General features: G+C 36.2%; 1 protein-coding gene across 2 annotated transcripts in view; it reads left to right on the top strand.

Annotated features, from left to right (window-relative positions):
- The window catches only part of ZW10 (zw10 kinetochore protein), a 54,505-nt gene that overhangs the window by 12,254 nt on the left and 24,217 nt on the right, over positions 1-18,034 (top strand). For both annotated transcript variants that reach the window (XM_089915544.1, XM_022559153.3), the window contains exons 8-15: positions 5,606-5,769; positions 6,668-6,850; positions 9,542-9,780; positions 11,836-11,907; positions 13,980-14,149; positions 14,984-15,114; positions 15,696-15,827; positions 16,602-16,804. In XM_089915544.1, the coding sequence (XP_089771670.1) occupies positions 5,606-5,769; positions 6,668-6,850; positions 9,542-9,780; positions 11,836-11,907; positions 13,980-14,149; positions 14,984-15,114; positions 15,696-15,827; positions 16,602-16,804 (1,294 nt within the window). The remainder of the gene's footprint in view (positions 1-5,605; positions 5,770-6,667; positions 6,851-9,541; positions 9,781-11,835; positions 11,908-13,979; positions 14,150-14,983; positions 15,115-15,695; positions 15,828-16,601; positions 16,805-18,034) is intronic.

Below are 18,034 nucleotides of genomic sequence, written 5' to 3'. Positions count from 1 at the left end.
TTACATATGATGGACTTTCAAATTCTTTATAGTAGCTGTTATTATGTTGCCTACATCTTATCACCAATATAAAACATCTTTAGTTTTATTTTTTTAATGAAATAGTTTTTTAAGTTCCTCTTACCTTCACTGATCTTCTGTGAATATATTCCATTTCTTCCATAGTCCTTTTATTAAAGTTATGGTGTTCAAAACAGAACAAAGTATTCTAAGTATAGTCCGAACCAATTCAGAATAGTATGGGATTGTTCACACTCATTCCCAGTTTCATGCTTCTGTTAGTATAGCCAAAGGGTATTATTACACAGTTAACTTACTGAGCTTGACGTCAGTGAAAATCCTATGTCATACTCAGTGCAAACTGCTGCTTTCCCATCTTGTACTTGATTTTTTGGCATTAACGTTAATCTTTGTTAAATTTTACTTGAGAAAATTTTACATTATCCTTTCTACTTCATATCGAATGCATAATTGATAATCATGTTTTCTTACAGTTTAATCTGAGTCAGTGATGGTACTATTACCTAGGATAGGGCTAGGTCAGAGGGTGCTCTGGGGAATTCCAGTAGAAACCTCTTTCCAGTTTGACGTTGGTCCATTTAAGTATTCAACCTAGTGTTTTATTTGTAAGTTTTCTTAGTACCTAGGATATTCAGAGCAGAAGACAACTCACTGTTGCTAGGTGCTCTTCTAATCTCTTTACTATCTTTCAGTCAGTATTCCCTTCCTTCATCTTCTTGCCCTAAATAAAACCTGAGGATCATATTTTGTGGCCTTAGTTCTTTTTGGAATCCTCTACTTTCTTTGGATTTTAGTTATTCTGAAACTTCATAAAGATTTTTACCTTCCGTCTTATGTTTGTCTTTGGTTTTATGCTCTTTTCATCTTTTAAATATGTATTTTTTTCTCCCAGGTTTTCTGTATTACTAAGCATCATTGTACCAACAGCAAAGGAGCTTTGAAAAGAGGAGAAAAAAAATTCTTTTGGAAATAATTTGGCAAAATATATAAAAAGCCTTAAAATGTTTATATCCTTTAAACCAAGGTTTCAACTTCTAGGAGTCTGCCTTGAAGAAATAATCTTAAATATATAAAACCATTTATGTATAAGGATGTTCGTCATAATGTTACTTATAATATTGAAATACTGGAAAGTCATGAAATCTTGAAGAATAGGGAAATGATGAAGTAAAGTATACAGCTGTATAATAGACCACTTTGCATAATTATGTTATACTTTATTGATTTTTTTAAAGTAATTAATTTTGAAGCTAATTGCTTCTAAAAAGCCAGCAACAAGCATCTATTAAAGGATTAAAAACTTTATTTCCATTAAAATCAGTTTTAAGTCAGGAATGCACGTTATTATTAATATTCGTTAACATTGTTTTAGGGGTTATGGCTGTTGCAAAGAAGAGAAAATAAGTATGAGTATTAAAATAAGGAGAAGAATTTATCTTTACTTGTAAATGGTGTAATTGTATACCTAAAAAAACAAAAGACTACTAAAACTTTAATAATTAGTAAGACATTTACTAAGTTGTCTAGGTACAGTATAAATCTATAGAAATCAGTTTCTCTCCAAGCTAGTAACAATCAGTTATAAATTAAAATATAAAGATATCTTATTTATAATGGCAATAAAATCTATGAAATCCTTAAAAGATAAATTTAATAAGAATGGGAAGAATACATGTAAGGGAAAGCATAAAACTTATTGAGGGCGTAAAGTAGGGGGAGGCTATCGTGGATTAGAAGACAGTCTCAAAAAATTGTCAGCTCATTCCAAAATAATGTATAAATTTAAAACATTCCCAATCAGATTCTTGTTATATATTTTTCCAACTTGACAAATTAATTACTCTAGAGCTTACATCAAAAAATGTATTTATGAGACCTGCTAATAAAGATTTGCAAAACACTAGTTGGAGAATTTTATAATTAAAACTATGTTCTTGACATAAGAAGATCAGTGGAATGAAAAAGCGTCCAGAAGTAGAGCCAAGAATAAATGAGAATTTACCATTTGATCAAAGTAACATTTCAGTTTAGTGAGACAGATAGTTTATTAAATAACGGTGCTAGCAAAATTGGCTATATGGAATTAGACAAAGTTAGATTCCTGCTTCGTACTTCATACAGAGATACATTCCAGATAAATTAAATCCCTATATGCAAAAGGTAAAACAATAAAAATGTTAGAAGAAAATTTACAAGAAGACTTAAATATTCTCAGGAAGCTCAGAATGCATAAAGGAAATGATTGATAAATTTGACTACATATAAATGTTAAATTCTGTATGGTAAACAATGCCATAAACAAAGTCAAAAGATAATATTATACTGGGAGAAAATATTTGCAGTACATTGGCAGACAAGGAGCTAATACAAAGATTTTTTTTACAAAGAAAAAGAGAACATAATAACAGAAAAAGGGTAAAAAATATGAATAGGCAGTTTATGGAAGAAAAGGTGCAAGTTGTTAATAAACATAAAGGTATGTATTGCTTAATCTCCCTAATAGTGGAATGGAAATCACACCATCAAAGTAGAACTTTTCACCCCTAGGGTTGACAGAATTCAAAGATTTGTGTAAGACACTTTTGGTAAGAAAATGCAAAGGTAGTCTCCTTCATCGCTTTAGTGAGTTTTTTAGAAAGTAATCTGCAGCTCTATAGTTATGCTAAAATATACATCGCTTTGACCCAGGTGTCCCACTTTTTAATTCCTTACTATGTGATATCAACAGTGTATATGTTTGCATGTATGAGTACTGTATATACTTGCATACTGGAATGTGCATCATTTGAAGAATGGTGCAGCTGTTGAAAAGAAATGAAGTGGAGCTAGATATAGTGACCTCGGAGATGGCCACAATCTATTTTTAAGGGATAAAAAAGTTACATGTAAAATCTATGGCATAAACCCATTTTATAAAAAAGGAAGTAGCCCCTTATATGAATGTTATATTAGTTTGCTAGGGCTTCCATAACAAAATTCCGCAGGCTCTGTGGCTTAAGCAATAGAAATTTATTCTCTCACAGTTTTGGAGGCTGGAAGTCCAAGATCAAGGTGTTAGTAGATTTGGTTTCTCCTGAGCCCTGTCTCCTTGCCTTGCAGACAGCCTTCTTACTGTCCTCACATGGCCTTTCTTCTCTGCATGCTTATCCCTGGTGTCTCTCCTTTTCTTAAAAGGACACTAGTCATAGTGGATTAGGGCTCCACCGTTATGCCCTATTTAAAGGCGGGCCCTGTCTCCAGGTACAGTCACACTGGGGACTAGGGCTTCAACATATGAATTGTGGGGGACACAGTTTAGTCTATATCATGTGTCTGCGTGCGTGCATGCATGTGTGCGTGTGTGTATTATTAATGTAAGGGAGGAAGAATACAAACCAAACTCTTAACTCTGGTTACTTGGACACAGAGAGAGAGAGAGAAGCTTGTGGGTATGGAGAGGGAAAATTAGGCTTTCTCTTTGTAAACTTCCGTGGTGTTCGCTTTGTCACAACAAGCATATTTTGCTTTTGCCATGAATGATTTTCTAGAAAGTATACACTACTAAAATTTACCAAGAAATAGAGACTCTGAACATACAAGTAGTTGTAGAAGAAATTTGAAAGGTTGTTAAAGATTTTCCACTAAAAAGGCCACCATCAGGCACATACGGTTTGTGGCTACATTCTAAGTACTCTTCAAATTACAGATAATCCCTTTGATAATCAAGCTCTTTTGGTCAATAGAAAAAGATGGATAAGTGCCCTAATTAATTTTTTAAAAACCAGCATAAATTTGCTACCAAAATGTATGGAATGATTTTACCAAGTCATTTTATCGCTAGCTAAATTTACAAGCTCAGATCCCCTTAAAATCACATTTGGGGTTGGACATTTAATTGTGATTTCAGGTGACTAATTTTGTCAATTCTTCTTTGAGAGGAAACTTGACAAATTCCTAATGTATTTGTTGAAATTTCTCTTAATATTGTCTGCTTTATCATCTTAAAAATTTTTTTGCACAGCAAAAGTTTTGTTTTGCTCTGTTTTAGCAAGCTGCAGCTGCCATTTATTGTAAAATTTGTGGCATATTTTCTTCCAGTCTGTATTTTCCTTTTCTGTTCTACCAGTTCTTCTAGCTTCTGCACCTTCACTTGATTCTGCATCAATAGTGTACCTTAGTTTTAAGTTTAAAAGTTTGTTTATAATCATTTTCTTAAGCTAGAAAAATATATCATGGTGAAAATAATAAGCATTTCAATTTTACTACCGTTTTCAGTTTATTATAGGTATCACTGTAACCTGTGCTGTATGTGAAAAATATTCAAATAAATGCATTACAATGTTACACTGGTGCATAGGAAAACAAAGTCATTCCAGTGGAATGAATCTACATCGAAGGTGTGTTTATAAGAAATACTAGAAGTGATACACATGCCTGATGTGAGCACTACAGTACACACAATAGCTTATATGATGTGATGGTTAAAGTGAGGCATAGTCTTTTCAAAGCAACAAAATTGTGTTTAACAGAAAAATATTTTGCGCTACTTCCTCTTTTTTTTTTTTTAGTTTAAAATTTTAATTCAAAAAACGTACAGAGGTCCCAGGTACTCTTCACCCAGTTTTCCCCAATGTTAGCATCTTGTGTAACCATAGTATAGTATCAGAACCAGGAAATGGACTTTGTTATGATTCACAGAGCTTATTCAGACTTCTGCAGTTTTACTTGCACTCATTTGTATGTGTGAATAGTTCTGTGCAATTTTATTACATGTGTAGATTCATGTAACTACCACCACAATCAAGATATAGGCTCCCTTGTGCTACCCACTGTAACCACACACCCTTGCTTCCATTTTTAAACTTAATTTGAAATTGCTTAAAATTAAAAAAAAATTGAGTTCGTCAGTCACACCAGCCCCATTTCAAGTGCTCAGTAGCAAAATGTGGCTGGTTGCTGTCATATCGGACAGTGCAGGCCTAGACTTCAGATATTGTAAGATATCTCAAGGCTCCGAGGTAATATGGTCACTTTCTTTTAAGGTTCTTATATATTGTTTAGTTAATTAATGGTATGTTCTAAATATAACTCCCTCAAAATGTGTTAGAAAAAGCCACCATAAAATATACCGTGGGAGAGATACTGAAGTATTCTGTTCGGTAGGCCAGATATTATGCTATAATGTAAGGTGTTTATTGATATTTTACTTGGGATAAACACTCAGATCCTTTGCAGAGATGAAAGAAATGTATTTGTTATTGGACAACTTGGACTTTATTCTAGACTAGTTTCGCCTTGGTATGCAGAACTTCTGAGCGCTTCATATAATCAGGTCTGTGGATCAGCAGTAGGTGATGATAACGTAGGCGGCTTAATACCTTATTGTTAGAGAGAACAGGCAGGTGATTCATCTGAGCAGTGAAAATAAAATAATAATTGTGTGTCATGCTCTTCCCATGTAGTCTGTTGAGACAGCTAGAGAATTGTTCGTGCTGTTTTCTGCCCTGTCATCTTAAAATGAAAGAATTCTAGAAAACTAGGGAATTTGAGAATATGTCCAGACTGTGAAGAGTTTCTTGTTTAAAACTTTTTCTTTTGGATTCAGATTTGCCTCTTGTTGCTGACGTAGAAAATGAAAAAACATGCAAGATCGTATTGGCCGAGATGCTTGGTGACGTGATCTGGGAGGACTTGTCCGAGTGCCTCATTAAAAATTGTTTGGTTTATTCTATCCCAACAAATAGCAGCAAGTTACAGCAGTATGAGGAGGTAAGAGCAGAGATGCCACAGAGGGTTCGAAGAGACCGTAGGTTCCTGTTGGTGTCACTTGTTTACCTTGGAGATCTTTTGTTCTTTAGTGACATCTTTAAGAAAATTATTCATAAAGTGTGGAGGCAAATTCCCTCTGACTTCATGTCTCTTCTGGCTTCCTACCTTTTGATTGGGTGGGGAAGTATGTTTCGTTATTAAGTACGTTTTCTTTAGTAAGATACTTTTGAAAAACAATTGTTTTTCTATTGGTGTCAGCTATAGTAGCTACTATGTGACGCTTTACTTTTTGGCTTCTTTTTAGTGTTTCCTCGAACACTACAGTAGTCCCCCTTTATCTCTGGGGCTACGTTCCAGTTCCCCCAGCGAAGGCCTGAACCTGTGGATAGTACTGAACCACATATGTACTATGTTTTTTCCTATACTAATGGGCAGGTAGTGTATATAGCATGGATATGCTGGACAAAAGGATGATTCCTATCCTGGGCAAGACAGCAGGACGGCGCAATATTTCATCATGCTACTCAGAACAGCACACAGTTTAAAACATAGAAATTGTTTGTTTCTGGAATTTTCCATTTAATATTTTCAGACCATGGTTGACTGTGGGTAACTGAAGCCGAGGATAAGGGGGGACCTACTGTCTATTTATTTAAAAATGTTTGCGCCTTTACTAAGCAGAGTCAAAAACTTCTAATGAAGGTGCTCTTCCTCACGAATTTAAGGCTAGAAAAAATGAATAATATTTTTATACCTAGTAATTGATGATCTTTTCTAAAACTTAAATGACCAGCTGGTCCTTGTTCTTTCCTATACATTGGATTTGAAATTTTAATATTGGAAAGGAACATATGTATTTGATTCTTTTCCTTTTTTTTCTCTTGTGTTTCTTTCTCAGATCATACAGTCCACTGAAGAATTTGAAAATGCCTTAAAGGAGATGAGGTTTCTAAAAGGAAATACTACAGATTTGCTGAAATATGCCCGTAACATCAATTCTCATTTTGCTAACAAGAAGTGTCAGGATGTGATTGTGGCAGCTAGAAACCTAATGACCTCTGAAATTCACAACACTGTGAAGGTATTGGGGGTTACAGGGTGTTACCTTGTATTAGGAAGCAGCTCATTTTTGAGATGATTATGATAGAGTGGAAGAGCACTGCTGAGCTCATTGAGGCGAGTTATTAATCTTCTTAAACATTAGTTTTCTCATCTTTAAAGGGGTCCTAATTCCTACGTCTTTTTTAGGGTATTGTGGGGTCCAGATGAGATAATGCACATAAAAGCATTGTATAAATTAAAAAAGTCTACGTGAATGTAATAGATTATTGTTGAAATCAGAGAGTATATCAACCTATAGAGTTTTCTCAACTTTATCACTTGAATTTTTAGTACACAGTTTCGTGACAGGTATTGTTATATCCAGAGATTATATCCTGTTGTGAAATGTTGACTTTATTGCTTACGCTAATAGAGGTGCTAGTTTTGAAGTTAATAAAAACAAACAGAAAGATGTGATCTTTGTATGGTATAAACAATTACCTGTAAAATCCGTGGACAAATTAATTTGCATTGAGGGTAATTTACTCCTTTGACCTTAAATTATTCTGTGTATTTTTTTTAACATCTTACATATATAAAATAATATTTGACAAATGTAAGGTGTTACTTAGATTAAAAGAAGACATACACTAAAGTAATCCCTTAATAGAAAATTCCTCAGCCATTTATCTGTTATCGCTGAGAGGACTGCGCTCTTCCTCCCTCTGTCCTTTCTGTCATGCCCCATTTTCCTGGGGCTAGGTACCCTGTTATAGTGTCCACTTCAGTAAAATATTAAATTAGCCATTTGAGGTGCACAGATATTAGCACATTTTGATGTAATCTTGGGTGGTTAAGGGAGCCGAAATGCACTCAGTACCGGGAACTGGGCTGCAGGTGTTTTTCACATGAATATCACTTATGTCACTCTTGTGCACAGAATCCAGTGGCTTCCCGTCTCATTCAGAGAAAGACCCAGTAGCCTTGCAGTGGCCTGCACGGCCTCCTGTGAACTGTCCCCTTGTTGCCTCTCTGACTCCATCTCCTGTTGCATTCCTCTTCAGTCGCTCTGCTCGTTTGCCAGGCCGACTCGGCTGCAGGACTTTTGAACCTCTTTTTCCCTCTGCTTGGGATATTACCACAGACGTGCTCCCATTCCTGACCACTCTTTTAAGATTGTGACCTCCCGCTATTTCCTGTACTCTTTCCTTGCTTTATTTTTCGTCATATCACTTATTATCAGTAAATATTCTATATGAATTATTTATTGTTTTTCCCCTCTAGAAAATAAGCTCTATGTGGGCAGGGTTGTTTTTTTTTTTTTTTCCTGTTTGTTTTGTTCTTTACTGTTTGGTTTACTGTTGTATCTGTAGCATTAAGAAAATACCTGGTGCATACTACTATGTACTTAGTAAATATTTGGTAAATGAATTAATATATATCCCATTAACTCTGTTGTAACTCCTTGTTATAAATAGGATTGTTACTGGATCACTTTGTGACTCTGGGATAAATCTTTTAACCTTTTTGGACCTCATTTTCCTCTTCTGTAATATGACAGAATTGAACTAGATAATCTCTGAACTCCCTATTCAACTAGTTCTGACATTTTATAAGACTGTATTTTCCCCCCAAGTACCCAAATCCTAATGATGTAGCTTCCTCTAGATCAGAGTTTCTCAGCAGTGCCACTGTTGACATTTGTGGCCAGATAATTCTTTGCTCTGGGGGCCTGTCCTGTAGGATGTTTAGTAGCATCCCTAATCTCTACCCACTAGATGCCGGTAGCACCTCTCCCAGTTGTGATGTTTGTATTCTCATTTAAATGTCATAACAGCCCTATGAAGCAGACATTATTATACCATTTTACAGATGGCAAGTCTCATGACTTAAACACTTTTATTAGACTTGGAGCTTCTTCTGTCAGAAATTTTCCGTAGAGGTCCAGTATGTGCAGAGCAGAGCTGCTCTTCTTGCAGTGGGAACCTGCTGCTTCCACCTGCTTAATCTCCCCTTTTATTGGTCCCTGAGGCATCTTCAAGAAGCAAGGTTTGAAAACCATTATTGTAGTGCAGTTTCTTCATATTACAATGAGAAAATGAGGTCAAGAGAGGTTAAATGACTTTGTTAAAAGTTAGGGTAGAAAATATCACTGATGTTTCCCAAGTAGAAGCCTAGTGTTCTTTCCTTTAGTCTTGACCAAGTTTGGGAATTTTCATTCTGTATAAATGTTAGGGAAGCTTTTTTGGTTTTTGTTTGGAATTTTGTTTTTAAGAGCAGTATAAGCTAGCCTGAATGTGTTGTTTCTTTGAGTAAGCCAACACGTGTTTCTGGTGGGAAATAATTTGTTTAATGACAGTGGAACACAAGTCATACTGGTGTGTGTTAATCTAATAGTCTCATCTGAGAAGGAGGATTTTCAAAGGTCCTTTCATTTACCTAAAATCTTGGGCCAGTTTCACAGCGTTGCTGTTTCCACTAAGAGTGAGAGCGCACAGGAGAACTAGAAGAATGGCACAGTAAAGGGATTGCTTATTTCTCATGACGTGCTTTCACCCAAGATTGAGTAGTCATTGAAGTACTGCCATGTTTACTCAAATCTTTTAATCATTCTGTGGATCCACAGCTTAATCATCATGGAAGCAACCGGTATCTTATTCCTCGCTGTACGCTTGCGTTTGGATTATTCTGAGGACAGTGCGTTTTCTTTGCTTCTGTATTTGACCCTTAGGTTACTCCTGCTTCTAAGATAAGTGTGCCAGATTTACCTAGTCCTGCTGAGGGTGACAAGCTGCAAGTACAGAAAGTGTCCACAACTCAGTACAACGAAGTGATGAATTTAGAGCCTGAAAATACGTTGGACCAACATTCCTTTTCTTTGCCCACATGCCGCATCAGTGAATCTGTGAAGAAATTAATGGAACTCGCCTATCAGACTTTACTGGAGGCAACAACTAGCAGTGATCAATGGTACGAGTTCTGAGTCCTCTGGAAATGGCAATGACTTGGTTAAATGTATATCTAAACTAGACATTTATTAAGAAAATTAACTGGAATTCTTTGGGTTTTCTTATCTTACTAGTTAATATTTTTTTTCCCTAGAGAAAAGTATAGTACACACGTATGTATTGACAATTAACTTTTATTTACAATAACATACAATCTTACAACAAGGTATGAGCAATAAAAGCATTGTATGGATGGACAAATGGGTTTGACATTAAAAATTGTTAATCACTTTTTAACAAAAAGCCCTTTAATTTTTGTTTACTTTTAACTTTATTTGACTCCAGTGATATTACATGAGAAAGTGCTTGTGAAGAACTTAGAATGCTACCTGGGAAATAATTAATACTCAGATGTTTATCAGTACTGGTGGTGGTGGCCTCAGTGATAGTTGTACCATCTGTTTCAGCAGCTCTGGCCCTTTAGCTTAACGTCCATTTTACCTTTTGAAATCTGGGGCCTAATTAATTGACATTTTAAATGTTAATTGTAAAGCAATAATAGTTTATTGGGTAGCCAAAGGTAGAAGGAAAAGAATGGAATGCACCAAAGTTCTGATTTCTCCCTTTCAAGAAGCTTTCTTCTAATCAATATTGTATTCAAGGTACCCAAACTCAATCCATATACTTGCACATTTGTACTGAATCTCTTTTTGTTTAGTAGGCTCTTCCCATACTCCTAAACTTTATAAATTGAGGAGAAAATGGTAGCCAGTAGCCCAAATTGATTATAGAGCAGATTTTAAAAAGCCTCTTTAGTTTGGATCTGTGTGTAGTAGTATTTTTACTTTTCATCCTCAGAGTAGAAAACAGTTTCAGTTAGGGCTTGACTTAAATTGTGTCTTCCGATGGGCTTCTGGAGTTTCAGTCTTTATCTCCGTGTACAGACTAACCCCTTTATTTCATTCTGCTCTAGAAAGAACATGTTCACTAAGATACTTCCATGACTTGAATGAATCATTATATTCACAAGTCCATCCAGTTTTAAATCTAAGTAGGAAGAAAAATACATGTAAAAGGAATTATGCACTCCTTTGGCAGAATAATATAGGAGTGACTGTTTCATTACATGGCATTCACCTGAAATGTACCAGAGCAGAAGTTAGGGATGCAAGGCAATTTTTCCTAAGAGAATACCAAACAATATTTTTGTATACTGAATGTCTATGGACATTCTTCCCACCAAAAAAATAGTTTTAACAGGATAAACGAAAACACAACTACATTACAACAACTCACTTTTCCTATTATCAAACTTCAAACAGCAACACATGCGACAAAAATAACATGAAATAATTTAGTCAGGTATCATAGTAATCAAGTTGTAACAGTGTTTTGGGGTATAGTGATCATGACTAATTTTTAAAAGTTATTTGTGGAATTCCTGTGATGTATTCAAGGTACATAGTTTAAAATATTCTTATGTAGAAGTAAGCTACGCAAACCTTATATTTGCTCTTCCTAAGTGCTTTTTAATAATGATCTTTAGGCGTTCTAAGACCAGATTTAAAGGGCAAGAAAACTTGAGGTTGGATTCTGTCCTAGAAATGTTGATTCATCTCCTTGCATTGGGGTGAGAAGGAGGGAAGGTAGAGGCTGAAAGGCAGGCTGGTTCCGACAGCACCAGTGAGTGCCTTTATTGATACCTTGCCCTTTGCACAGTGTGTCAGTGAGGAGGTGACATTTGCTCGAGGCTTAGCTCCATTTGTCGCTGAAGGGGTACTCTGGGTACTGGCAGAACACAAACTGACGAATGGAAAAGAGGCTTTGGGTTGAATGAGGCTATTCTTAATATTATTAATGGGTGCAGGTTTTTAGACCTGTAGTCTGGTTAGTGAATAACCGCTGAGAATCTATGCCATCTAGAGGAATGTTGTTCTCAGCAGTGACCAAGGCATCTGTTCTCTCCAGGTGTGGTTTTCGCTGCTGACTCTCCCTTCAGGTGCACTGAGTTTGAATTTTTTTTCTCATTGCCAATATATCCTTCTGCATTTCTGTTGAAACTGTGTTTTCCTTTTAGCGCTGTTCAACTTTTCTACTCAGTGAGGAATATCTTCCATTTGTTCCATGATGTTGTACCAACATATCACAAGTATGTGCCGCTGTGTCTGACTTCTGTGTAATATTGTAGATCGAAAATGTTTGTGAGTCAGGTTAAAACCAGTAATTTTATATTCCCACCAAAGATAATTGGTTACTAAAATTCACAATAAAATGCAGTAAACATTTACATTACATGTTTAAAGGACATTGGTCATTTATTAATAAATTAATAAGGGTACTGTAATCTTGCAGTATAGTAGGTGACACAGATTTAAAGACTCAAAAGGACTTTACCCTGTTACTGATGGTAGGTACTTGCAGAACTGCCTCACTTTATTTGGTTACAAAACAAAAGGTCATCCATCACTCCATATTGCTATCCAGTAAACATCCCACATTTTCCCTTGGCATTCATAGCTTTGCAGACTTAATACCACAAGAGATTGCTATTTAACTGTCGATCAGCTGCTCTTAGCAATCTTAAGCTGTATTTACCTAATGTCTTGGTTTTTTAAGGTTTCTCTTAATATTAATCTCAGAAGTTACTCATAACTTTAAGCCTCCAGGAGTTCTCTCTGTTATCCAAATTAAGTGTTTTGGATACCTTTTACAAATTTTTTAAATAATATGTCAACAAAACTATTCCTTAGTCAAGGACTCTGGTTTCAAAGAAAAAAATCAGTTTATTGTTTGTAGTATTTTTTAGTTCAGATTTTTGAACAATTGAGATGTTTTTAAGTAGGGCCAGTTATTGTTTTTATTCTAAAAGACAGCTTATTTATTGTAAACATTATTTTTATTTGTATTCTCTTTGCTGTGGCTTAAAACTTTTATTTCACCTCCTACTTAGGTAAAGGAAAAAAAACATCTTCGGGTCAGTTAATAGCCACGTCTTTGGGGATTCAGAGACAGTTGGCTTAGGGGTTTTCACACTTAGAAATATTTTTCACACTGGTGTGGAGTTAGATTTGCCTCTTTTTCCGCATTGTATGATCTGGGAACTTTATGCTGGACCAGTGGTTTATAAACTTCAGTGTGTATCAGAATCACTAGGAAACCTTGTTAAACTACAGATTGCTGGATCCCATGCCTGAGGTGTCTGATCAGTAGGGCTGGGGTAAAGCCTAGAATTTTTAACAAATTTCCAGGTGATGCTGATGTTGCTTGTCAGGGGACCACGCTTTGAGAACCGCCGTTCTAGATTAGCGTTCACAGCTTTGGCAGTATTTTAGGCTCTTTTATGGACCTTGAAGAATATATTTGCTTAGGCCCTACCCCTAGAGATTTTGATTTATAGGTATGGTTTAAGATTAAACATATCTCTGTTTTTTAAAGCCCTACAATGATTCTGATGTGTAGCCCAAAGTGAGGACAACTGTCTTAAGATTGTTAGTTTCCAGTTTTGTATATTCTAGCCTGACATTGAATCAGCAAACTAGGAAGTATTAATTGAATGACTGCTAGTGGATATGTAGCAGAGGCATAAGACAAGATCTCTTCCCAAGCTGGGTAGGGAGACTAATATGTGCAGAAGAATTAGAGCAGTGATTTTCAATCTTTTATGAAAATTTAAAATCACATGGGAAGATTTTAAAACATATAAATGCCCTGGCTTCACTCAGAGGTTGTGATTTAATTTGTTTGGGGTGAAGTCTAAGCGTCTCTATATTAAAATTTCTCAGGTGACCCTAATCTGTAGCCAGCTTTGAAAACTAGTGAATTAGAAAATAGTTGAGTGCTTCATTATACAAATGAAATGGGGATTTGGAGAAAGGGGAAGCAAACATGTATTTCCACAGACTTATCAGTGTTAGATTTCAAGGGAATTATTATGTACAGCTATGCCAGGTTTCTAGTATAAAGAGTTGACACAGGTAAACATCTTGATTCCCTTGTTGTTTTTTGTTAATCACTAGGATAGTTTTAAAGGATAAGGTCCCATGCAGGCAGAACAACCTCAGTGACTGAGTGGGCGTGCTGAGGTTATGCCTTGTTATGTACAGCATTTATACAGTAGACAATGATTAGCACCTAGAAATACATTAAAAGGGTAACTTTTCATCAACCCCAACTTCAATAACAGGAGATTTCTTTCTTTTCCTACGCTTCCTCCTGACCTAGGGAGAACCTTCAAAAACTGCCCCAGTTGGCTGCCATTCACCTCAACAACTGTATGTATATTGCTCACCACTTGCTGACCCTCGGGCATCAGTTCAGATTACGTCTTGCCCCCATTCTGTGTGATGGCACTACTACTTTTGTGGATCTTGTACCTGGCTTCAGGAGACTTGGTAACTGATACTTTAAATTTAGGAAGGATATTGATAATGCAGCTTATCAGACTAGTATCTTTGTAATTTATGAATGCAGCAGTTAGAAATTAGGTGGTGGTCCTGAGCTGTATTGGAAAGTGGGAGGGCATTTAATTTGCAGGTGTTCCCAGTTAGTTTTATAAAGTGAATGCAGTCTTTTGAAAGCATTACTTTTTCATGACGTGATTTCATGGTACATTAGTGTTCCAGACTGCATTGCTGGTGTGCAGTGAATTCACCAAATCAGAGTTATGTCAGTAGAGTGACACATAACTAAGATGTAGTGTGACAATTCTGTTAGCATTGTTGGTAAGAGCTCACTAATGACAGTGCTTATTCTTTTGCAAAACCTCAACCTAGCTCCCTTCTCTTATACCTCCTTTAGCTTTACTTCTGATTATTAAAAATCAAAAGAAATGTGGGGTAAGTCAATAATGATAGCCTAAGAAAAGCAGAGAATCTATATGATTTACTTAGCTTTTCAATTCCTGACTTTTCCCTTAGGTGGTGTAGATATATCAGAAAAATAAGCAGTTACTTCTACTGTATAAGCAGTTTCTCTTATCTGACTCTGGACTAACTGTTGGAAAAGACTTACTATCCTGAGGGTGGGCTTGGAGGGACCGGCTAATGTATTAGCAGTGATGTTTCTAGTAACCTTAGGGCAACCTTATGATGTTATCTAACAAGCAGTTGTTTTCAAATAGGCAGAATCTGATATTTGGTTCATGCTTGTCTCTCCTCTTCCACCCTGGTTTTGCATTGTGTAATTGAACAACTTTTAGAATTCTTTATTCTCTTTTCTTATTATAGGGACAGAGTGTTTTTTGGCCCAAATGCGGGCACAGAAAGGAGAACTTCTGGAAAGATTATCAAGTGCTAGAAACTTTTCAAACATGGACGATGAGGACAATTATTCTGCAGCAAGTAAAGCAGTCCGACAGGTGGGAGGCTGTTGTTCCCTCTGGAATTTGTACTCTTCCTTTAGATGCTCCCCCACCTTGTTTTTTAAGCACCAAAGAGTATGTAACAGGTAGCTCAGTTCATGCCCCAGAGCTCCCATTGGAAAATGTGGCTACCTTTTACAGTCTTGTATACGATCTTTCCCTTCCCCTACCCCACCAAGTCAACAGGAAGCTATCTTCCCATCAAGCCACTAGTGATGGGAATAATAAGTCTGTCATAGCAAGTATTTAACCCATGAACTTAGGTTTGGGAAATTTGAAATACTAGCTTTCATCTTAGAAAAATGCCTCTCTCTCCTAAGTGACTTATCTTTTTACTAGTTTTCCCATCCTCAGAATAAGTCAGTTTTTCATCTAGCAGAGATATCACTAGGGTGAAATTTCAAGAAGCACATGTTCTTGATTACTTTACCTCACCGTTATATAACACCTCTTCTCCCATACACACACACACACACACACACACACACACACAAGCAGTCACACAATAAATGTAAATCTAGAAAAATGTGAGTTGTAACAATCTCTCTTCCATGTAAATATCTGTATTCTTCTGACAGGTATTGCACCAACTAAAGAGACTTGGAATTGTGTGGCAGGATGTCCTGCCAGTGAACATATATTGCAAGGCTATGGGGACTTTACTCAGTACAACAATTTCTGAGATCATTGGCAGAATCACTGCCCTAGAGGTAAGGGCCATTAGATGTCTCACCAGACTTGAGATGCAGTTCTTGTTCCAGATTGTCACTTTCCTAAGGAAGTGATGTTGAAGTCTCATCTTTAGTCAACACAGATGGTAGAAGAAATTGTTCATGTTTCATGTCTAACTCATTATACTGTTATTTTTTTCACTTTTGTCTTAATTCTGTTTTGCTGGAGAGTTGCTAATCTCTATCTTTCATACCTGTTTAAGAAAGCAGGATTATGCTGCTTCTCCATCTAGCATCTGTGTAAATTATGAATGAGGAAGTTGGAAATGGGGCAGTGCTCCCAAAATGTAAAGTGTGAAGTCATATATACTTAACATGTACGTGAACTAAATAATTTAGTAAAGTGAAATGCAGCCTTGTGCAGGTACCACTTTACCAACACACATGTTTGATCCTACAGGAAAGTTGCCTGGACTCTGCCAGCTGATACCTCTAAAGTATAGATTGGCTAAACCCTTGTGATAACACTCCCTGCTTTGCAGCAAACTGCACCACATTCTATTGGAGAAATGGATTTTTTCATGCAGGCAGACTAAATTACCGACAATCTGTTGAAACATATTTTGTGTCATTCTAGCTTTAGGAGTATTGTCAGAACTGATGAAATCTAGTGTCTAGTAAGGTGTGCTAAATTGGTTGGAAAACATCTTGCTGTGGCTGACCCCCTGAATAGTTTACACCAAAGATCTGCTTTTTACTTACTGCTAAGCTGGCTCAATTCTGTTCTGTTGTGTTCCCTTTGTGCAAAATCAGGACATCTCTACTGAAGATGGTGATAGATTGTATTCCTTATGCAAAACAGTGATGGATGAAGGACCTCAAGTATTTGCACCTCTGTCTGAAGAAAACAAGAACAAGAAATATCAAGAAGAGGTTCCGGTCTACGTGCCAAAATGGATGCCATTCAAAGAATTGATGATAATGTTACAAGCCAGCCTGCAAGAAATTGGGGATCGGTGGGTAAAATCCTTCTATAGGATTTATATATCTCTTCACAGCTGTAATAGAGTATTAGTGCCATTGAGAGCAGTGCTTCTCTCTGTTTCTTAATATTGCTCAAGAAAGTTTCATATTGAGTAGCAGTAGGTGGGGCCTTTGCATGGTCTATCATAGTGTGGATCTCATGACCATTTTCTCATATTTGATAGCGTAAAGACTTCTTGTTTCTATTATTTTGGTCTTGAGCACGTTGTTTTGTCATGCTGTACGTATGATCTTGTACTTCTTGCACTTACAAGGAGTACAACCATCTGACACCTGGATGGAAATTCTTGCCCATTTTAATCAACAGTGGATGCATTTTAAGATTGGCTTTGATATGTTAACAGAGAAGTGACTTTTATCTGTAAGAATATTCAGCATCAAGCCATTGTTTGATTGACCAGCAGTTTTTCTACAGGGAGTAAAGTAGTTTTAGAGATTCAGCGCCACACACATAGAAAGGATTCATCTTTCCTTAAATATAGTAGATGATGTTTTCTCTCAATACCATCAGTTAATGTTGCTGTGCTCTGTAATTGTATGCTATGTCGTATCATACTGAGTGTGTGAAGGTCATTAATACTATGCAAAAACTGGATAGATGTGGGCTAGTTATACATCCTTGGACGCTTTTATTATTGTCTTGGTATATTTTTAACAAGCATGCATACCTTGTATAGGGAACTCACTGAATAGGCATTAAGGTCCATATCCATCCCTATAGCTACTTGTCTATCTGCTTTGGCTTGGTTTATTATAGATGCCCAGTTACATTAGACTAGTTGTCCTAGATGTGTCTGAGTTGTTCCCAGCAAATACTATCCATTCTAAAACAAGGTAAATGAGATTTTTTGCTTGAAAAAAAAAAATCACATCAAAATACCTCTAACTACATTTAGTATAAAATTTGATTTATTCGTTTGTTACTTACAAGTCCTTAGTGAGTTATGTCTTCAGGTAAGACTCCAGAGGGCAGCAGATAAGAATTTTTCTTTCGGCTGTTAAAGGGCCCTCTTGCAACCCAAGAATGATCGTTAATTCTTCGTTATGAGAAAAATTACAATACTGATATATCTCAGCTTCTTTTCTTCTGCCTAGGAAGATTTTTTTTCCTCCTAGAGATTTCAGTAAATATAAGGATAATAACTAATTGAGAAAAATTTTTTTACCAAGGAAACTATCTCCAGTTGTGTACTTTAAACATT

The sequence above is a fragment of the Delphinapterus leucas genome, chromosome 7 (genome assembly GCF_059928025.1).
Source record: "Delphinapterus leucas isolate spDelLeu-1000000601 "Yukka" chromosome 7, BTC_Dleu_Yukka2, whole genome shotgun sequence".
Taxonomy (NCBI): Eukaryota; Metazoa; Chordata; class Mammalia; order Artiodactyla; family Monodontidae; genus Delphinapterus; species Delphinapterus leucas.
The sequence above is the reverse complement of the archived record's forward strand: the minus strand, read 5'-3'. Positions and strand labels throughout refer to the sequence as shown.